This window comes from Cebidichthys violaceus, unplaced genomic scaffold (assembly GCF_023349555.1).
Source record: "Cebidichthys violaceus isolate CVI_PGR_0920_01 unplaced genomic scaffold, fCebVio1.0.p SCAF_25, whole genome shotgun sequence".
Classification (NCBI taxonomy): domain Eukaryota; kingdom Metazoa; phylum Chordata; class Actinopteri; order Perciformes; family Stichaeidae; genus Cebidichthys; species Cebidichthys violaceus.
This window is the reverse complement of record NW_027176428.1, coordinates 6216490-6232747: the sequence shown is the minus strand read 5'-3', so window position 1 is coordinate 6232747 and position 16258 is coordinate 6216490. Positions and strand designations below refer to the sequence as shown.

At 40.4% G+C, this 16258-nt stretch overlaps 2 protein-coding genes across 4 annotated transcripts; both read right to left on the bottom strand.

Moving 5' to 3' along the window:
• Positions 1 to 5886: 5886 nt before the first annotated feature.
• On the bottom strand, positions 5887 to 8141 carry LOC137879500 (EEF1A lysine methyltransferase 3-like). The gene is made up of 3 exons (XM_068720261.1): positions 7963 to 8141; positions 7677 to 7788; positions 5887 to 7233 (listed from the first exon to the last, which is right to left on the bottom strand). The coding sequence occupies exons 1-3, from the start codon at positions 8125 to 8127 to the stop codon at positions 6836 to 6838; spliced, it is 675 nt and encodes a 224-aa protein (XP_068576362.1). The 5' UTR covers positions 8128 to 8141; the 3' UTR covers positions 5887 to 6835.
• A 1004-nt stretch (positions 8142 to 9145) lies between these two features.
• stx16 (syntaxin 16) lies at positions 9146 to 16014 on the bottom strand. Of its 3 annotated transcripts, XM_068720396.1 has the most exons (9): positions 15558 to 16014; positions 13583 to 13594; positions 13356 to 13463; positions 12797 to 12937; positions 12382 to 12544; positions 12182 to 12270; positions 11459 to 11602; positions 11072 to 11152; positions 9146 to 10665 (listed from the first exon to the last, which is right to left on the bottom strand). In XM_068720396.1, the coding sequence occupies exons 1-9, from the start codon at positions 15681 to 15683 to the stop codon at positions 10564 to 10566; spliced, it is 966 nt and encodes a 321-aa protein (XP_068576497.1). In that variant the 5' UTR covers positions 15684 to 16014; the 3' UTR covers positions 9146 to 10563. The 3 variants fall into 3 exon arrangements, with proteins under 3 accessions (XP_068576497.1, XP_068576498.1, XP_068576499.1); XM_068720397.1 differs by lacking the exon at positions 13583 to 13594; XM_068720398.1 differs by lacking the exon at positions 13583 to 13594 and having other exon boundaries at positions 15603 to 16014.
• Between the last annotated feature and the right edge of the window lie 244 nt (positions 16015 to 16258).

The following is a 16258-nucleotide window of genomic DNA, read 5'->3' as shown; positions in this document are numbered from 1 at the left end:
ACTATCTCCCTCTGCCTTGGCTGCAGTCTCATCTTTTACTTCAGCAGAGCAGCATCGCTCTCCCTCTGCCGACTGAAACTCCTCGTCATTCCCTGTCGTGCTTTCTGTCCAGGCATCAGGTGGCGTTTCCTCAACCTCGTCCTCGTCTGCAACGACAACGGTGTCCCCAGAGCCGTGGCTGCTGGTGCTGCTGCAGGACAGTGTGTCTTCTTCAGTGTGTCCGCCTAGCTCTTCATAACACAGATCCTCCTGGATTTGTCTTAACTCAACATCATCCTCAACACTTTCTTCTGTAAAAACTGCACGTTGTCCTGCTCCATCAAAGAATATCCCTTCAGAGTCCATGCCTACAACCACACCCAGGCAGCGCAAGTCCTCCCCTACACTCTCTGGATCCCACAGCTCACTCACTTCCTCCTCTTCATTCTCAGAGTCTGGCGCTGTATGCTTCCTAATGCGAGTTACTGCATCCCACAGGGCCATGGGATACTGGGGCTCTTCTTTGAGGGGTAATTCAGGGTCCACATCTCCACCTCCCTCTTGAGGAGGAGGAGTTGAGGAGCTGGAAGGTAGGACTGGGGGTAAATAAGTGCAAGAGGAAGATGAAAACTGAAGGGATTCCTCACAAGAGTCCAGATGAAGAAAAGGAGGGTCAGTTTCATGGATGCCAGCAGCAGGATCAGCATCAGGATTTAGAGCTGAGGGACAGACTGAGTGCAAAAGAGAAACAAACTCTGCGTCTGGCTCGATAGATGGTGGAGAAGGAAGGTCAGAGGGTGAGCACACATCCAAAGGTGATTGAAACACCTCCCAGTCTGAGTCCGACGATGAGGGTTCAGTGTCCTGCAAAATTTCAATGTCTGTTTGAGGGTCTGTAGCATTTTCTGTGGATAGTTTCTGGTCCTCATCAGCTTCTTGTTTTGATTGCTCCTCAGTCATGAAACTCTCTTCTTCATTATCAAATTGTTGTTTCAAAATGTTGACCTCTGTTTGAGTTTGACTGTCAGACACTTTTTCTTGGGATATTGTATGTTCCAAAAGACCTGTAGGATCCTCTTTGTCTTCTTTTGGTAGCTGCTCTTCAGTCATATAACTTTCTTTTACACAAGCAACATCTTCAGCTTGGACACATTCAAGTTCTTGCTGCAAAATGTCAACCTCTATGGCATCTTCTATGGATATGTTAAGAGTCTGTTCCATAATATGGTCTGTGAGATCCTTATCGGCTTCTTTTGTTTGTTGCTCATCAGCAACATTGCTCTCTTCCACACAAGCGGCATTGTCTGGTTGGCCACTTTCACATTGTTGCTGCGACACCAGCTCCTGGTTCATATCATTGGCAAAGTCCTCAAGGGCTTCACTGATGTCATTGTTTATTACATGTGATGTTTCACCCTCTTCATCCTGGTCTTCAACAACAGTTAAATAAAGAGGAGAAGGACTCTGGGAATGGTTTGTAAGGGGAGTGGAGCTTGTTGTTCCAGGGGGAAGAAGTGATGGGGTGTGAGGCAGAGATGAGGTTTCAGGGTGAGGAGCCAGGTTTTCTGCAGAATTGAAGGCAATCAACTCAGGATCAGGACCCTCCTCTTTGTTTGATTCTGAGATGTACATGAGAGGTGTGAGATCGGAGGATGAGGGCATGACAGAAAGGGTAGGGTTTGGTGCTTCATAGAGTGGAGAAGGTGAAACTGAAGAAGAATCAGAAAGGTTGGTTGGTGGACTAAGACACTGAGAGGGATGAGAAGAGGTACAATTTTCTTCCTGCTCAGTTGAACCCTCTTCACTGGCTGGTTTGAGCAGAAGATCCTCATTTATTTCAGGTGAAGGTTTGATGTCATTTTTGAGTTGAGAGATGATTTCTTTCTCTTCAGACATGTTAAACACTGGATCCTGAAGTCCCGCAAAATCCCCAGCACCTTCATTTGACACCTGATCTTTGGTGTCGTCATTCTCTTGCAAACACACAGCATTCTCATTCTGGCCAACCTTTAACTGATTATGTAACTGCTCCTCTTCGCTTATGTCCTCTTGGATTTGTTCAACTGCATCATCAATGTCGTTATCTTCAATTGGAGATGGTTCAACCTCCTCATCCTCCACACAGGAGTCCAAAAGTGATGTTTCATCTTCAGGTTGCTGCTCAGCGATGCAATCATGTAGAGGGATTCCTAGAATCCTTTCAGCTCGCTCCTCCAACTTTTCCCTTTCAGAAACCGAAGATGAGGACATGCAGCAGGGAGAGATTTCACTTTGTCCATCGGGTGCCTTTTTCTCCATTAGATCTGAGTCTAGTTTGGTCTCAGGTCTTTCATGGTGGGGGTTTGTTTCTGTGTTTTGGTCGGTTGTCTCTTCCTGATTCAGCTGACCGTTTGATTTGACACATTCAGGAGAGACGATCGTTTGAGTATCAAGTTGAATGTGTTCAGTGTGTAAATAGTGAACATGCTCTTTCTTGGGTGATGGAATCAGCTCCATTTTAACAACAACACAGGTTGTGTCGATAACCAGAAGACCCTTACTGTCCTCAGATTCTGTGTCTGTCTTGATGTCCAGTCTTCTTACTTCAACATCAATTGGATGAACTGTTCTTTCTGGGTCTTGCAGAACATCTGATTCTCCTTCCTCGCTGTTTGCTTTCAAACATGAGGATGATCTCTCAGTTTCAGCCCTGCTTGTAATACTCGGCTCCCTCCACAGAGGATATTTGACTGACACAGAATGCTCTGACTGAGCAACCATTCTCCCAAACATAGAATCAGCATCACTTGTATTCACTTTTTCTGGGGACACAATATCTGTCTCTGCTTTTTCTGATAGATTAACCTCAAGCATCTCACTTTCTATGCAGGTTGGTGTCTCCTTCTGTTTGGCTTTGACATTTTTCCCATCAGAAGTATTTGACTGCTCTGTGAGTGTTGGCGCTCTGAAGTCTATCTCATCTGCAAGTTTGTGTGTTTGTGTGTTTTTGCCACTACTGCCCCTTAGACTTTTCGGACTACCTCCTAATACTGTGTTTGTTTGTAAAGTACAAAGTGGCAAAGATGAGGCTTCTGTGGTGCCTGCTATTCGAGACACCAAGCAGAATATGGTCATCCCACCTGTCTTTTTGTTTAATCTGAACTCCCTTCCTTCAATTACCTTTGAGGACAGTTCCTCATTTATCTTGTTATTCTCAACTGTTTGTAACACTTGTGGCTGTTGCACATACAACACACCCTCACGCTCTATGTGTTTTTCCTGGATACTAAAAGGACTACTTGCCTGTAAAGCATCTGTTTTCTGTCGTCTGTGCTTTAGTCCTTCAAGCTCTAGGAAGCGTTTTTGATTTCCATCTGGTTTTGTAAACTCCTCTTTTTCTCCTTTTCTGTGAATGCGCAGATCTGCAGATACATCTGTGGGCTGCGACCAGTTGGTTTGTCTCTTACCGTTCTGCTCCCAGCTGGTGTCACAGTGGTGTAATACAGGTGAGCCTTTATGTGGGCTGTCATAGGGAGGGGGAGCAATATAGCCAGGAGGTTGACTGAACATCTTCCATTGGTAGTTGGCCTTTTCTTTCATGTCCAGCATGTGGCTTGTGTCGGTGGCAGGAGTTTGTGATGGATAATAGGTTGCAGCTTGCTGTCTGCCCCCTCTATCACACCACAGTCCTGATTCTCTGATGTTTGCAGATTGTCTGACTTGTTGCAGCGCTGCCACTCGAGCATCTGTCCCACTCCTGCTGTCCCTCTCTGGAGCCCTGCTGCTCTCCAGCAGTCCCTGAGAGGAGCCCCTCAACTCTGCCTCTATACGTCTCCTCCGTGGAAGTGAATGGCTGTATCGAGCTGCCCATGCCTCCAGCTCTCGATAGCTGCTGTCGCTCCTCTTAGCAGAAGCTTCCCTGTTGTAGCGGACAGGACCACAGGGCTCCCACCTCCTCTGCCACCCCTCCCTCAGAAATCCTCTCTCATATTCTCTCGCTACTTGCTGAGCTGCTGACCATTCTCTGTCTCCCTGGTCCTGGTGCTGCTGACTGTGACGGTCTAGAATAAAAGGAAAGTGAGAGGAAGAAGGGACGGCCAGCTCTTGGTTCGTCCAGTTAGTGTACTCCAGCGGAGCCCCTCCAGTTCTTGATCCTGGTACACTCCGGTATCTGGACTCCCTGCCTTGATCCTGCTGCTCACCATAGTACAGTTGATAATGGGGTGCCTGATGTCTGTCATGGTAGCTGTGGGTGAAATGGAAAATATGTAAAAGCCATTTTCGGCATCACATTTCATTACTTGATACAGTATGTGTTTTAGAGAATCTACTTATGACAAGTAGCTCCGCTTAGCATAATTTATTGCATCAATGTGGTACAATGCTGATGTCCAACAAGTGAAAATATTGTTTCTCAAACAAGCATAAAAAAGGCAACACACTCTATCATCTAATGATTACAGTGATTGAAAAGGCAATCATAGCACTGAACTCACTTATGTGTACAATTTCTCCCAGGAACAGTTCCAAATTTGGAGTATAGAGGCGACTGTCCCTGATTCTCGGGCCAGAACTCCATCTTTTGGATAAAACATAGAAAGGATCATATATTTAACATGCATGCATAAAATCTCTCAAAAGCATATTTTAGCATTTAATTTAACATATTTGAATACTACATAAAAAAACTAAAATAAGAATATAAAAAGGTCTCACCTGCAATTTAGATAATGGAGAGATTAGTTCATACATTCAACACTTACCCCTAATTCCTGTTTTCAGATTATTGTCCTGCTCATGAGGTTATGTGAGGTCTAATGAAGTCACAACAGGACAACTCCTTTTAAAAGGACCATAGTTTTCAGTCCCCCTCCCACTCGACACACACACGCGCACACACACACACTCCCCGGTCACTGCAGCCCATCCTCCTCTCATCTGGTCAACATGCCCAAATACCACTGAGGAATTTTTGTATCAGGTTTTTAGAATTACCATCTTTAGCCTCATTATTCCTCTTTAAAGTCATACAAAACTAATGTAAAAGAGTCAGATTTGTTTTTACACATGTATAAAACAAACCGTTTAGTTCAGAAAGAGACAGTCAACTGTAACATTTATAATTAGCTGGTTTTCGGTCATATGGAACTCAGGTCAACATTACCACTTCTTCAATGCACAGTTTTCATAACTTTGCCCAAATAATCAAGTATGACAGCAAAATCAGTGATCTGCAGTTTGCACGACACCCGTGTGGGAGGTGCTCGGAGTGATGGCAGGCAGGCTCTACATGGAGATAGGGATCTGTTGTTTTGTCGGCTGAATTGTAGCGGAGGGAGTGACGGGCAGCAGACAGGTTGTCTCCCTTTCTTTGAAACTCTCCAGCGTAACAAACAGGCTTTCCTTCTCTGAACAGAAAGTCTGTACATCAGCAGAGAGCAGGAGAGAGGGGATGAAGTACGTACAGACAGCAGGCTGCAGGGAGGGCAATCTGTTGATGTTGACAGAATAGTTGGGGATGGGATAAACTTTGTTTTGGGTTTTGTATATCTCGATAAAAACAATATTGTACAACAGCCCATACACTAAACGGTAGATGTTCGATTATCCAGTTCAGGCTTGCTTTATTATTGCTATAGCTTTTAGAACTGGATTCATGTGACAGAAGTTTGAGTGATATTTTGATATATTGGACCCATGTAGCTTTCTAATTTATGTCTGTCCAGATTGAGCTGATGTAGAATTCCACAGAAGATGGAAATGGGAATGTTGACACAATGACAGTATCCATTATTACTGTGAACATTCGTTTTTGCATTGTTCTGAGTTTTGATGCTGCTGATAGATAAAAGTCTGACAGACTCCATCACCTTAGTGGAGGGAAGACTGGTGTTAGTTTGATTTAATTAAAGCCCCTAAAAATATAACTTTAAATATTCATGACCAAATGAGCAACAACAAAGAAACATCCATGGGTATTATTTATTAATTTTATCACTCAAACTAAATTAATCTGCTTCATCAGGATTGTGTGGGTGTGGTTTGATCAGATTTGATTGACAACATACATAAGCAAGCAATCCCAAAGATGTCATCACATTTTGATTAAAATGTTGCTGGGCCCTCATTGGTGCATGCAGGATTTAATGTCACCTTTTTCCAACAGAGCCCCGCCTACTTCAAACCAGTCAGAGGACAACAGACAAAAACACAGACAAGTTCCAACTTGAAATGTAGTATTCATGCAGGACCCAGTCACTCAGCAGCTAATAGAAGAAAATATGATTTTCAGGGTCTTGAAAGCTGTGAGCTTTCCTTCCAGAAACTAAACAGGGGGTGTCTGACTACGAACAGGCCGCTGTGTCACTTGTACTAATAAAATGAACCTGGACAGTGTTTTAACTGAGACAACAATCAGAAATACAAACAGGAAACATGTGATTTAAACTTTCAATTTAGAGCAGAGGAACAATTGACCATTTTTCAAGACATGCACTGATAACCTTGTCAAACTCATCTCTGAAACTACATTGTGCATGATAATGACAAAACAGAGTCAAAATGAAGAAATAGACAATGAAATGAAGAACCTGAAGTCTCCAGTCAGGCAATTATGAGCAGTGAAACCTGAAGCAGAGCGAACAAGTCGAAACACGAGAAGCTGAGAACAACCGACTTCAGATTTCATCAACAAAATGTAAGGATTTTAGATGTAAAATCACAATTACAACTTGCACTTGTTTTGCCATGGTAACTGGTCCTAAACTGTAAGTCAAATAACGCACCTTTCACTGAATTTTAACACCAAAAAACCCCCAGTCAAAACCAGTCTCTGTTCACTAACTAATCCAAGTCCTGTAGCAGGTTGTCCCTGCTGTCACTGGTCTTTCCTCAGAGATGCCCTGTAGATATTAATATTTTGATTGTCATCCCGGTGCACAAGCTCCACATTAAATCGGCTTGGCAGACATTCTTCATAGAAACCTGGAGTCTCATGCTCTTTCCGCATTTTGGACGAGAGATATACCACAGCTCTGTTCTTGCACAGATGAGCTAGTGTCTCCACCAGCAGTGGGTAAGTCTCTGGGAGGTAAATAATATCTGCACAGAGCACCAGATCCCAGTCAGAAGAAAAGTTCATGTGGTCCTCACCCCAGGACAGAGGGAGGACGGTGGGAAGGGTGGTAGGCCAACCACTGGATGGCATGTTAGCAGAGACGTTGGCCTGAATTTGTGGGAGAGTCAAAGGAAGGTCTGTGAGCGTCACGACTGCACCTGAAAAGATAAGAACATTTGATTTCAGTGTGTTGTTGATGAAACTCAACTCAAGATGCAATTATAGCTTACTTACAGATGGATGGACCACATATAACACATTCAGGTACTGTAAACATATATATACAAAATATATCAGGATGTTGTGACAATGCTGAATAAGTGACAGTGGTACGTTTTCAACACTGACACTGAGCAACACCTGCTGTGGTAGCTGCAGCAGATTAGCAGCGCCTCTGGTGGAAGCAGCCACGAGTTGCATATCTTTGGACTGGAAGTGTGTTTGAGCACGAGTTCACTTACAGAGCCAAATGAAGGGACTCCAATGGACAAGCAAAGAGCCCAAAAATAACTTCATAACATAAAGGCTACAAATAGCCAGGAAATAGTGCCACTTATAATCATTGTAGTGAATGTATTCCTCCCCAGTGCAGACAACATACCGAGGCGTGCAGCCAAGATACCAACCACACCAGTCCCTGCTCCCAGCTCCATGATGCGCTTTCCTCTCAACTCCACCGACTGCTCCTCGAAGTAACGGCACAGGTGTAAGGCCTGTGTGTGTGTGTGTGTGTGTGTGTGTGTGTGTGTGTGTGTGTGTGTGTGTGTGTGTGTGTGTGTGTGTGTGTGTGTGCGCACAAATACACACTCTTATCGTTGGACAAAGCTCGCGTGTGTTTTAGCAGGTATATTTTTCTTAGTGTCAAGATAAACCAAGTTGGCTCTTACAGCTTCCCAGACCGGGGCAGCCACGCCGAGGTTGGCACCAAACACCTGTCTGATCTTCAGCTCCTGGCCGAAGAAAGTGAATACGGTGTCTTGAGAAAACGTTTCCGCAAACAAACAGTCGTCAACCGGGAACGGATCGTCGTCGATGGCTCCTGCACAAGTCATGGTTGGTGAATAAAATCAGTTCACTAGATATAAAGACTGCTTCGTGAACGAACATGGGGATACGTTAACTAGCACGAAAAAACAGTGTTCGGTGTTTAGCTTTAATGCTATCTAACTAGCTAACACGTGTTGAATGCGTGGTTGTATACTGTCTTTTATGTTTAGTCTGCGCTTTAAGAGTGTGTGAGAAATAAACAAAAGTATACTGCCCATGCATTTTACCAGAATGTATAATTTCTCTAACTGAAACTGGGTATTTAGTTCGTCAATGTAGTGTTACGTGAGGCTCTTAATTTGAAAAGTAACACAAACATACGTAGCTTCCGGGTGAGCGGACCTATCAGAGAAAAAAAATTATAATTTCCTTAAAAGAGCACTTTGCGTCCTACAAGTTATCAGTGCAGTGCAGTCTGGAATGTGTAGCATAACTTTAAAATAATTTCACATGAAGAAGTGTAATCTAAAAATACCTTTTACGTCTCATTATTTGAATGTAAAAACGTCATAACCCATTAATCTTGACCTATTGTCATGGCTCCCGGTGCCTCCTACCTTCAAAGTAACAGTAACACTCATAACTTTTTGCATTGCAAATAAATTTGATTTCATTTTAATTTTCATAGTCAGACAACAGTGGCTGCCTTAAAAGTGACTTATGATCTTATGTTCACTCACTTAAGAGTAGACCTGGAACTAAAGATCATTTTCACGGTCAATCTCCCAGTTCTTTACTTGATTAATTGTTTGGTGTATAAAACATTGAAAAATGTGAATCACATTAGGCCAAGTGGATGTCCCCAAATTGCTTACTTTGTCCATATCAACATTCAAAAACTAAACAATATTTAATATATAGTGCTATGAAAGCAGCAAATCCTCAATTTGAGAAGCAGAAACCATAAAATGTTTTGCATTTGTGCTTGAAAAGTGATTTACATAATCAATTTGTAAAATAGTTGATATAATTTGAAGTAAATTGTTTCAGTTGTATCAATGCTACAATGTAAAACACAAAACACAATGTTCCAGGTTTATTTAAAAAAAGAAAAAAATGTTGCTGTCTCTTCACTTGTTTTGTTCGGAAAACAAAACTTAAGTACAATGACATAATTATTTTTCACACATAACTCTACATCAATGACAAAGATGATTTAACAGGTGTATAGAGTCCAGTACAGATATGTTAAATAAAGCTCTTCATTTCCGCTCGTCAGTCTTTATAGAACACAACATGTAAAGAAGTTCCAAATAAAATGTAAAGTGTCCCATCTGAAAATAAAATAAAATTGTTGTCTTCATATGTCTGCTTTCTCAGAGTGGACAATAACTGTTGGGTTGAGACTACAGATACACTTGAATCAATATACAGTACTTCTGCCAGAGACAGAACACCACTGAACCTCTTGATTATTTGAAGCTTTTGAAAAATAAATAATTCTTTTCATCATACAGATGACAGTAGTATTACATCAATAACACAACCACCCCCCTCAAGCCTCAATATGTGCAAACTGCAAGAGTTAAAAAAGGTAGCACTTTAAGCAAGGACCATAGAAACAAACAAGTGTTTAAAAAAAATGAGCACTTCATGAAAAGTGCAGCAGGTGTGACACAGGTATGATTTTAAAAATTACAGGATGAATTGGAGAAAGTTCAGGACTGTCTACCAACTCCTGAGGCTGACAATTGAGAAACAATGATCTCAATATTATTTTTAAATTGTGCAGTAAAGGGATAAAAAAAAAAGTTGGTCCTTAAACCAAAGGAATATTTTTGGTACTAAATGATTATTCTAATCATATCTGGTACTGTCCTCATACAAAACTATTAGCCTATTTTAGCCTGTTACGGTAAAATACTGAGCCGGGACAAAGATGCAATGGAGGAATGAAAATCAATTTGCAGTGAAATGAGATCTACTGCATATTTCTCTTTCACAAACATTCGTTCTTGTCGCTTCTTTCTCACAGAATCAACACGTTTGCAATGATACTTGGTGGAAATGATGCATTGTCGCACAATAAATGTCACAATTCATGCTTTGAGTTCAAGCAGAAAACACTCTGCTTTAGCATTTAGACATTGGTAGTCCATTTCTATACATCAAAGTGTTTTTTTGTTAAGACAAATACATATGTCAACATAGTGAGGTTCGGCAAAACTCTGTCACAGAGTCTTGGCTATTTGGGCGCCAGTCACTTGATAAAATAGCCACAGCTCAGACGGATTGTTGATTTTTTTTTTTCCTTTCATCAAAATCAACCACAAAACTTCTCCAAGCTGCCCAAAGTGCACCTGCAACGGGACGAGGAATTATTCTCAACATTTCCTGGTATGAAAAGGCAGTTAGCTTTGTTTTGGGTAGAACCAAGACCAAGTCCACACAGACGCACAACAAACACCCACACAGAAAACAAGAGCCAGAGGAATGCATTATTAAAACTTTGTTCCAAAAAGAATAATAATTAGAACGATGACTATGACAAAGAGGATCAAAATGACCAGCATCTTTCTGTTTTTCTTCTGATACTGTTCTGCCTGCAAAGAAAATGGAAAAAAAGAAGAAGTCAAACACTGCATTTCACTTGCTTTCAATTTAATTAATAAAAGGCAAACCATTCAGTGTCTTATCATCAACAACATTGGCAACAAAGTTGAGTCTAAACAGATTTAATAACTGTAAAAGACATTTATAATGTATTGTAATAACATAATTGTGTCTTGTAGTGTGCTGAAAGTTGCATTTTGTTTTTTCCTTGTGGTTGTCATTCATTATTAGCTTCCAAACAAAAGTGTTAAGTATCTAAACAAATAACCCAGAAAATGAATGTTGAATTAACAGCAACCTAAAATGTAAATGTGGGATTTAAAAAAACAAAACAAAAAAAAAAACAGTCAACGACCCAAAAAGTCAAAATGTGCATGAAGACATGAGCATGTTTACCTTTTGTAACTGTTTCATTCCATCTTCTGTTTTCACACAAGCCTGCTCCACGTTGAAGTCAATTCTGTCAAGAACGGTCCCCTAGATGGAGAAGAGGAGGGACTTCTGTTAGCAGAGGAACATTCAAGTTGTAGATTCTTTATGAGTTGGTGTAGCACTGCCACTAACCTAATAATTCTCATTCAAGCTTTGTTGATACGAATAGGACATATGACATGTCAATATGTACATTTTGGAGTCATGAGGGTGACTCACTAACAACCCCACACTTGTATGTGGAGGACCAGAACATTTGTCTTTGGTACCTCAGTGACTGGACTCATGCCATAATTATTAATTAAGTCCAATTGATTCTGTGTGTAAGCCTGTCAGGACCGACTCAAATACCTGTTCCACCACCATTCCAGCCAAGTCCCTGAAAATCTCATTCAGATCTGAGATGGACTGCACTATCTGTCTGATCTCCCGCTCTCGTTCCTCCACCATAACAGTGTTCTGCTCAACCAGCATCAGCTGATCGTCTGTGAAACCCTGAAAACGAAAGAAAGAATAAGAAGTAGGTGATATAATTATTACTCCAAATGCAACCACATGTAGCCACAGCCTCAGTAGATACCACTCCAGACCAAATTACAGATTTCAATTTTCATTTTATGTTGCATTTAATTATTCCACTCAGATTTTAGCATCCCTGATGGCAAAAGGACATCCATCTGCACAGCAATGCTGCTGCCCTTAACACATTTCGGGCAAGTGAATGAGTTAATGTTTTTAACAATATATTTTAAAATGGCTTAATTATACTTGGAAACAGTCATCCGATGAAATGTAACCCATATTAACATATGTGTTGTTAGATATCCTCCTGTCCTGTTCTCTAGTAGGGATTAATAAAAAGTGACAAAAACTGAAAATGTAATATGTCCAAATTTAAATTTGCAGAACAGTTCATCAAAGAGTGAGTGTGCATCTAAACTTTTAAAGGATGTTTGTTTTCTTCTCTGGTCTATACTCATGCTTATAACATGAAGTAACTCTTCTTTTATTGTACTGCATTCAGGACGCCTGAGCCAAAGGAAATGGTGATGGATTTTTTTAAAAGTCAGTCACCTTGTCATATACAGCTAATTCTTCATCTTCTTCCATTAAGGGACCAGAGTCAAAAAAGTGCTTTGATCTCTCCTCACGATTCTTCATACCTGGAATAAAACCAAATGACATGAAAATATCTCGAAGATAAAAGAGATACACAGCAATAGTGAAGAATGAGAATTCAGAAAGGCCAATCCCAGCTTTACTGCAGTGCTTACGTTTTAGGTAGCCAGACTGTGTGTGCCTGAAATTGGTGGACAGCTCCTGCAGGCTCTGAGCCAGGGACGAGACCACATTTCTCAACAGCCTCTCCTCCTGCTCGGTACAGTGACCACAACGAGACTGCAAGCTCGTCACAGCTCGCTGGCATCGATGAAACATCTGCAGAGAACACAAAATTAGTGAGCGACCAGAAACAAACTCATTTAATTTAAAATTCTTCATTAAATATTGTCAGATGTGTTTATATTCACTCCCTCAAACAATCAGAGCATAGACAGTCAAGATTCAATACTGTACCATGCTCTTCTGACTTTGTGCTCAACTAAAAACCATCTGCCACATCTGTGTTTCAGGTTTTTATCTATACAAATATACATTATCTCTATTAATTACACTGGTAAATGATTGTACCTGTGTAATCTCCTGAGTAGTGATTTCTATGGCATGCTCTTCCTCACTACTGTCATCAAGTGTGGGTCGATTCATATGCTTGTCGTGTAGTACGGCCAGATCCTTCATCTTTTGCCGAACCCGTGTGATTTCGTACTGGATCTGAAAGGAGAAACTCAATGGTTAAGAGCTGTGTGACTTCACTTTGTACACAAACTATTGGGATCATACAGAAGATTTCACCGGTTTAAGATTACAGGATTCCAAACAGATGCATTTGTGAGCTTTCGGTCTAATAAATAGGGATATTGTATTCGTAGGTCAGCCTTTTACAGATAGGTTTTATTTATTTATATATTTATATATATATATATATATATATATATATATATTTATATATATATTTATATATATATATATATATATTTATATATATTTATATATATATATATATATATATATATATATATATATATATATATATATATATATATATATATATATATATATATATATATATTTATATATATATTTCGGTTTATACATTTCTGTTCCAATCTCATGTGTTAGTTTCACCTACCTCATCAACCCCCTCTATCCATTTTGGAGGCAGTTTCTTTGTGACTCCAATGGCCGCTTCAGGATCCAGACTGATTCCTGACACCAGGGCCATTCGATCATCAGCCAACTTAAAAACACAAACAACATATTGTTCAATTAAAACATTGTATTTAGTAATTCAACATGATGATGGTGAAGCATGTTATGCATCTTATGTAGTTTATCCACAAAGGGAATCAACAATACCTCATCAAGCTCCTAATGTGATTGGCAGATAGCAGATTGGTCCCATCCAATAGAGGAAAAAGAAAAGAGAAAGATAGAAGTAACAGAAAGTGAGCCCTGGAAAACATCTGCTGTAAATACCAATCCACAGCCCCCAACAATTAATTAATTTGATGAGAATGATGTCTGTACAGCAGAGGTACATTAGGTCTGGCTGTTAATATGAAATTGAATCATTTGTCCTGCGTTTGTGTGAATGTGCAAAAGAGTAAAACTAGATTGCAAATGCAAAGATAAATCATTTATTTATCTCATGTGTCTTGGCAAAGTGAGTTATTTTAAAATGGCTTCAGCAAACAAAATAGCTTTTAGGAAATGCAAATATATATATTTCAGCCTGTGGATATGTATGCACAGAATAATTAAATGGCAGTAGCATACTGTTGGAACATAACTACAACAAAAAACTGTTGAGTTGCTTTATTTTCCAGTTTTCACTACACAAGTAATGAATTTCTAATTTCAACACCAATAATGTACCAACATCTTCTCTGTGACAGAGGAGAGTGTAGCAACATTTAAATCAACACAGTTCACAACATGAATGAGCATATGTATGAAGTGTAATACAGGGACAATGGGACCAAACATACACTAAACGGTCACAGTGAAAAACAAGTAAGACATTAGACTACTACTGACTAATGAATCAATGAAGTGTTTTGCTCTCAGTAGGAGAAATTACAGACAGTGTAGGAGCTGTGAATCTACTGAACATAGCAGTTACACTGTCAGAATTTAGTTTGTACTGATTTGTTTGTGTCAGAGAAAGATCAGCCTCTCCGAGCCATCAGGAGCAGCAGATAAAAGAAAGTTTACCAAAGGAGAAAAAAAATGAAGGTTAGGAGAAGAAAGTGTTCAGCAGCATATTTTGGGACATGTATCCTCAACTGATGGGGTATCCTTGTGTTTAGTGACTCTGGGTGTATAGGCTTTCAGCAATAAATCTACCTCAGGGAGCATTTAACTGGTTAAAATGTTCTCAGCTGAGTGTGAATGGTTGTGCACACACAGCACCTGCTTGCTGTGCTGTGCATCCTGCACCCGGCCTCCTCAACTAGAGACGCAAGGTGAAGTCCAGCATGAATACTGGAGAGCTGTAAATCGTTCATGATCAAGCTTCATAAACGTGTTGGGGAACGGTAGGACCACTGCCTTGACTACCTTGTGCGTTGTAGTATTGCAAACTGCAATGGGACTGAGTGCACACGCCGATAATATCAGCCCCACCTCTCTGCCTTATCATGTGGATTGGGTATTTGGACAGATGTAATCGACATTAAGTTAAATAGTTTTTTTATTTTTAAATCATGAGTTTTCATAATCGATCCACTAGAGATAAAGACAAATCTTGATCATTAGTAGTTCTGAATGACAAGCAGAAGTTTCCAGCTAATCTCCTTGCCTCTGTTTGTGTCATACATGTTAATAAGTACAGGAGAACACCAGCTACGTTCTAGTGGAACAATGAATTACAGGTTACAGGCACAATTTGATCTCGACTAGATCAAATTACAATGTAGTGACCACAGCACACGTTTTACTAGAGAGAAGCACTATGTGGACATTAAAAAAAAACATGCTTTAACTTTCACCAAAAAAAACACCCAATCTACACCAATTCATTTTACAAATGTATCTTTTAATAAATACTAAGTAAAAGTTAGCTAATTTTACATTTACTATAGACATTTAACGTTAGCTATTACGAGCTGAACAATATGCCTGCACACCCCCCTCCATCCTCCTCCATCACCCCACTGAGTCAAATAAAGCAGTTCGTCCTGAGGTGAACTACTACTGTTGTAGAAATCCTCCTGAGTAATGGCAGTACTACTAACACACACATGTATCTAAACAGCTAGCTAACACAGCTGAGGGACTGGCTATATGCAAACACACACAGTAAAATGTCAAAACGATGCAGACCACTCACCGCAGCATTGCTACGTGTACTCAGACGGGGGTCGTATGTACTCACTTGCTCAGCCAATATCTGCCGGTTTTGGATCGCATTGTTCCGCATTAACAAGAAGGCATCGGTCAGACGCCTAGTGGCCATGACTGCCTTGTTTGATATATCAATTAAAACTGGATTAAATGCGGATCAGGTGATTTATTAAAGGATGTCAACTGCCGCTGACCAGCTACTAACACAGCTAGCTTTAGCTTTAGTCCGCGATGAAAGATGAGGAAAACTCGCGATACAGCGCCTGTAGTGGACCGCAAACGACCTCAACGATACTTATCTGTCAGGCATCTCTAATACTTAAGTTAAAAAAGAGAAACATGACCGAGGCTTTCTTCTCAAATTCGGTAATTTAACGTTAGATTAGTGACGTTATTCGGCTTTAGGAAGCTACGGAAGTGGGAAAACGTAAACACCTGCGTGAAGTGCTTCTTCTTCTACTACTTATTTACTGCAGCTGTTGATTGTAACTGAATCCCTTTATCGCCACCTACCGCCTCGGTTTATAATGCAGGACTATGCATTATCTCCAGGATTGTTTTATATGACTTATATAAGCATGAAAGTTCGTTCTTGACCTTGGACACAGAAGTTTGACATAACAATTCAAGGTCCACTTAATGGCATTTTGCCAGAGCTTTCAACCATTGTAAGCAGTCTTTATCAAC

What these genes read in the sequence shown, in the direction of transcription:
- LOC137879500 (XM_068720261.1), bottom strand. Translation starts at nt 8,127, where the DNA reads ATGACTTGTGCAGGAGCCATCGACGACGATCCGTTCCCGGTTGACGAC. An exon ending in CTGCCCCGGTCTGGGAAGCT is followed by an intron (nt 7,789 to 7,962) that starts GTAAGAGCCAAC and finishes ACACACACACAG; the next exon opens with GCCTTACACCTGTGCCGTTA. An exon ending in TATCTTGGCTGCACGCCTCG is followed by an intron (nt 7,234 to 7,676) that starts GTATGTTGTCTG and finishes TTATCTTTTCAG; the next exon opens with GTGCAGTCGTGACGCTCACA.
- stx16 (XM_068720396.1), bottom strand. Translation starts at nt 15,683, where the DNA reads ATGGCCACTAGGCGTCTGACCGATGCCTTCTTGTTAATGCGGAACAAT. An exon ending in GGATAGAGGGGGTTGATGAG is followed by an intron (nt 12,938 to 13,355) that starts GTAGGTGAAACT and finishes TTCTCCTTTCAG; the next exon opens with ATCCAGTACGAAATCACACG. An exon ending in ACAGTCTGGCTACCTAAAAC is followed by an intron (nt 12,271 to 12,381) that starts GTAAGCACTGCA and finishes GTTTTATTCCAG; the next exon opens with GTATGAAGAATCGTGAGGAG.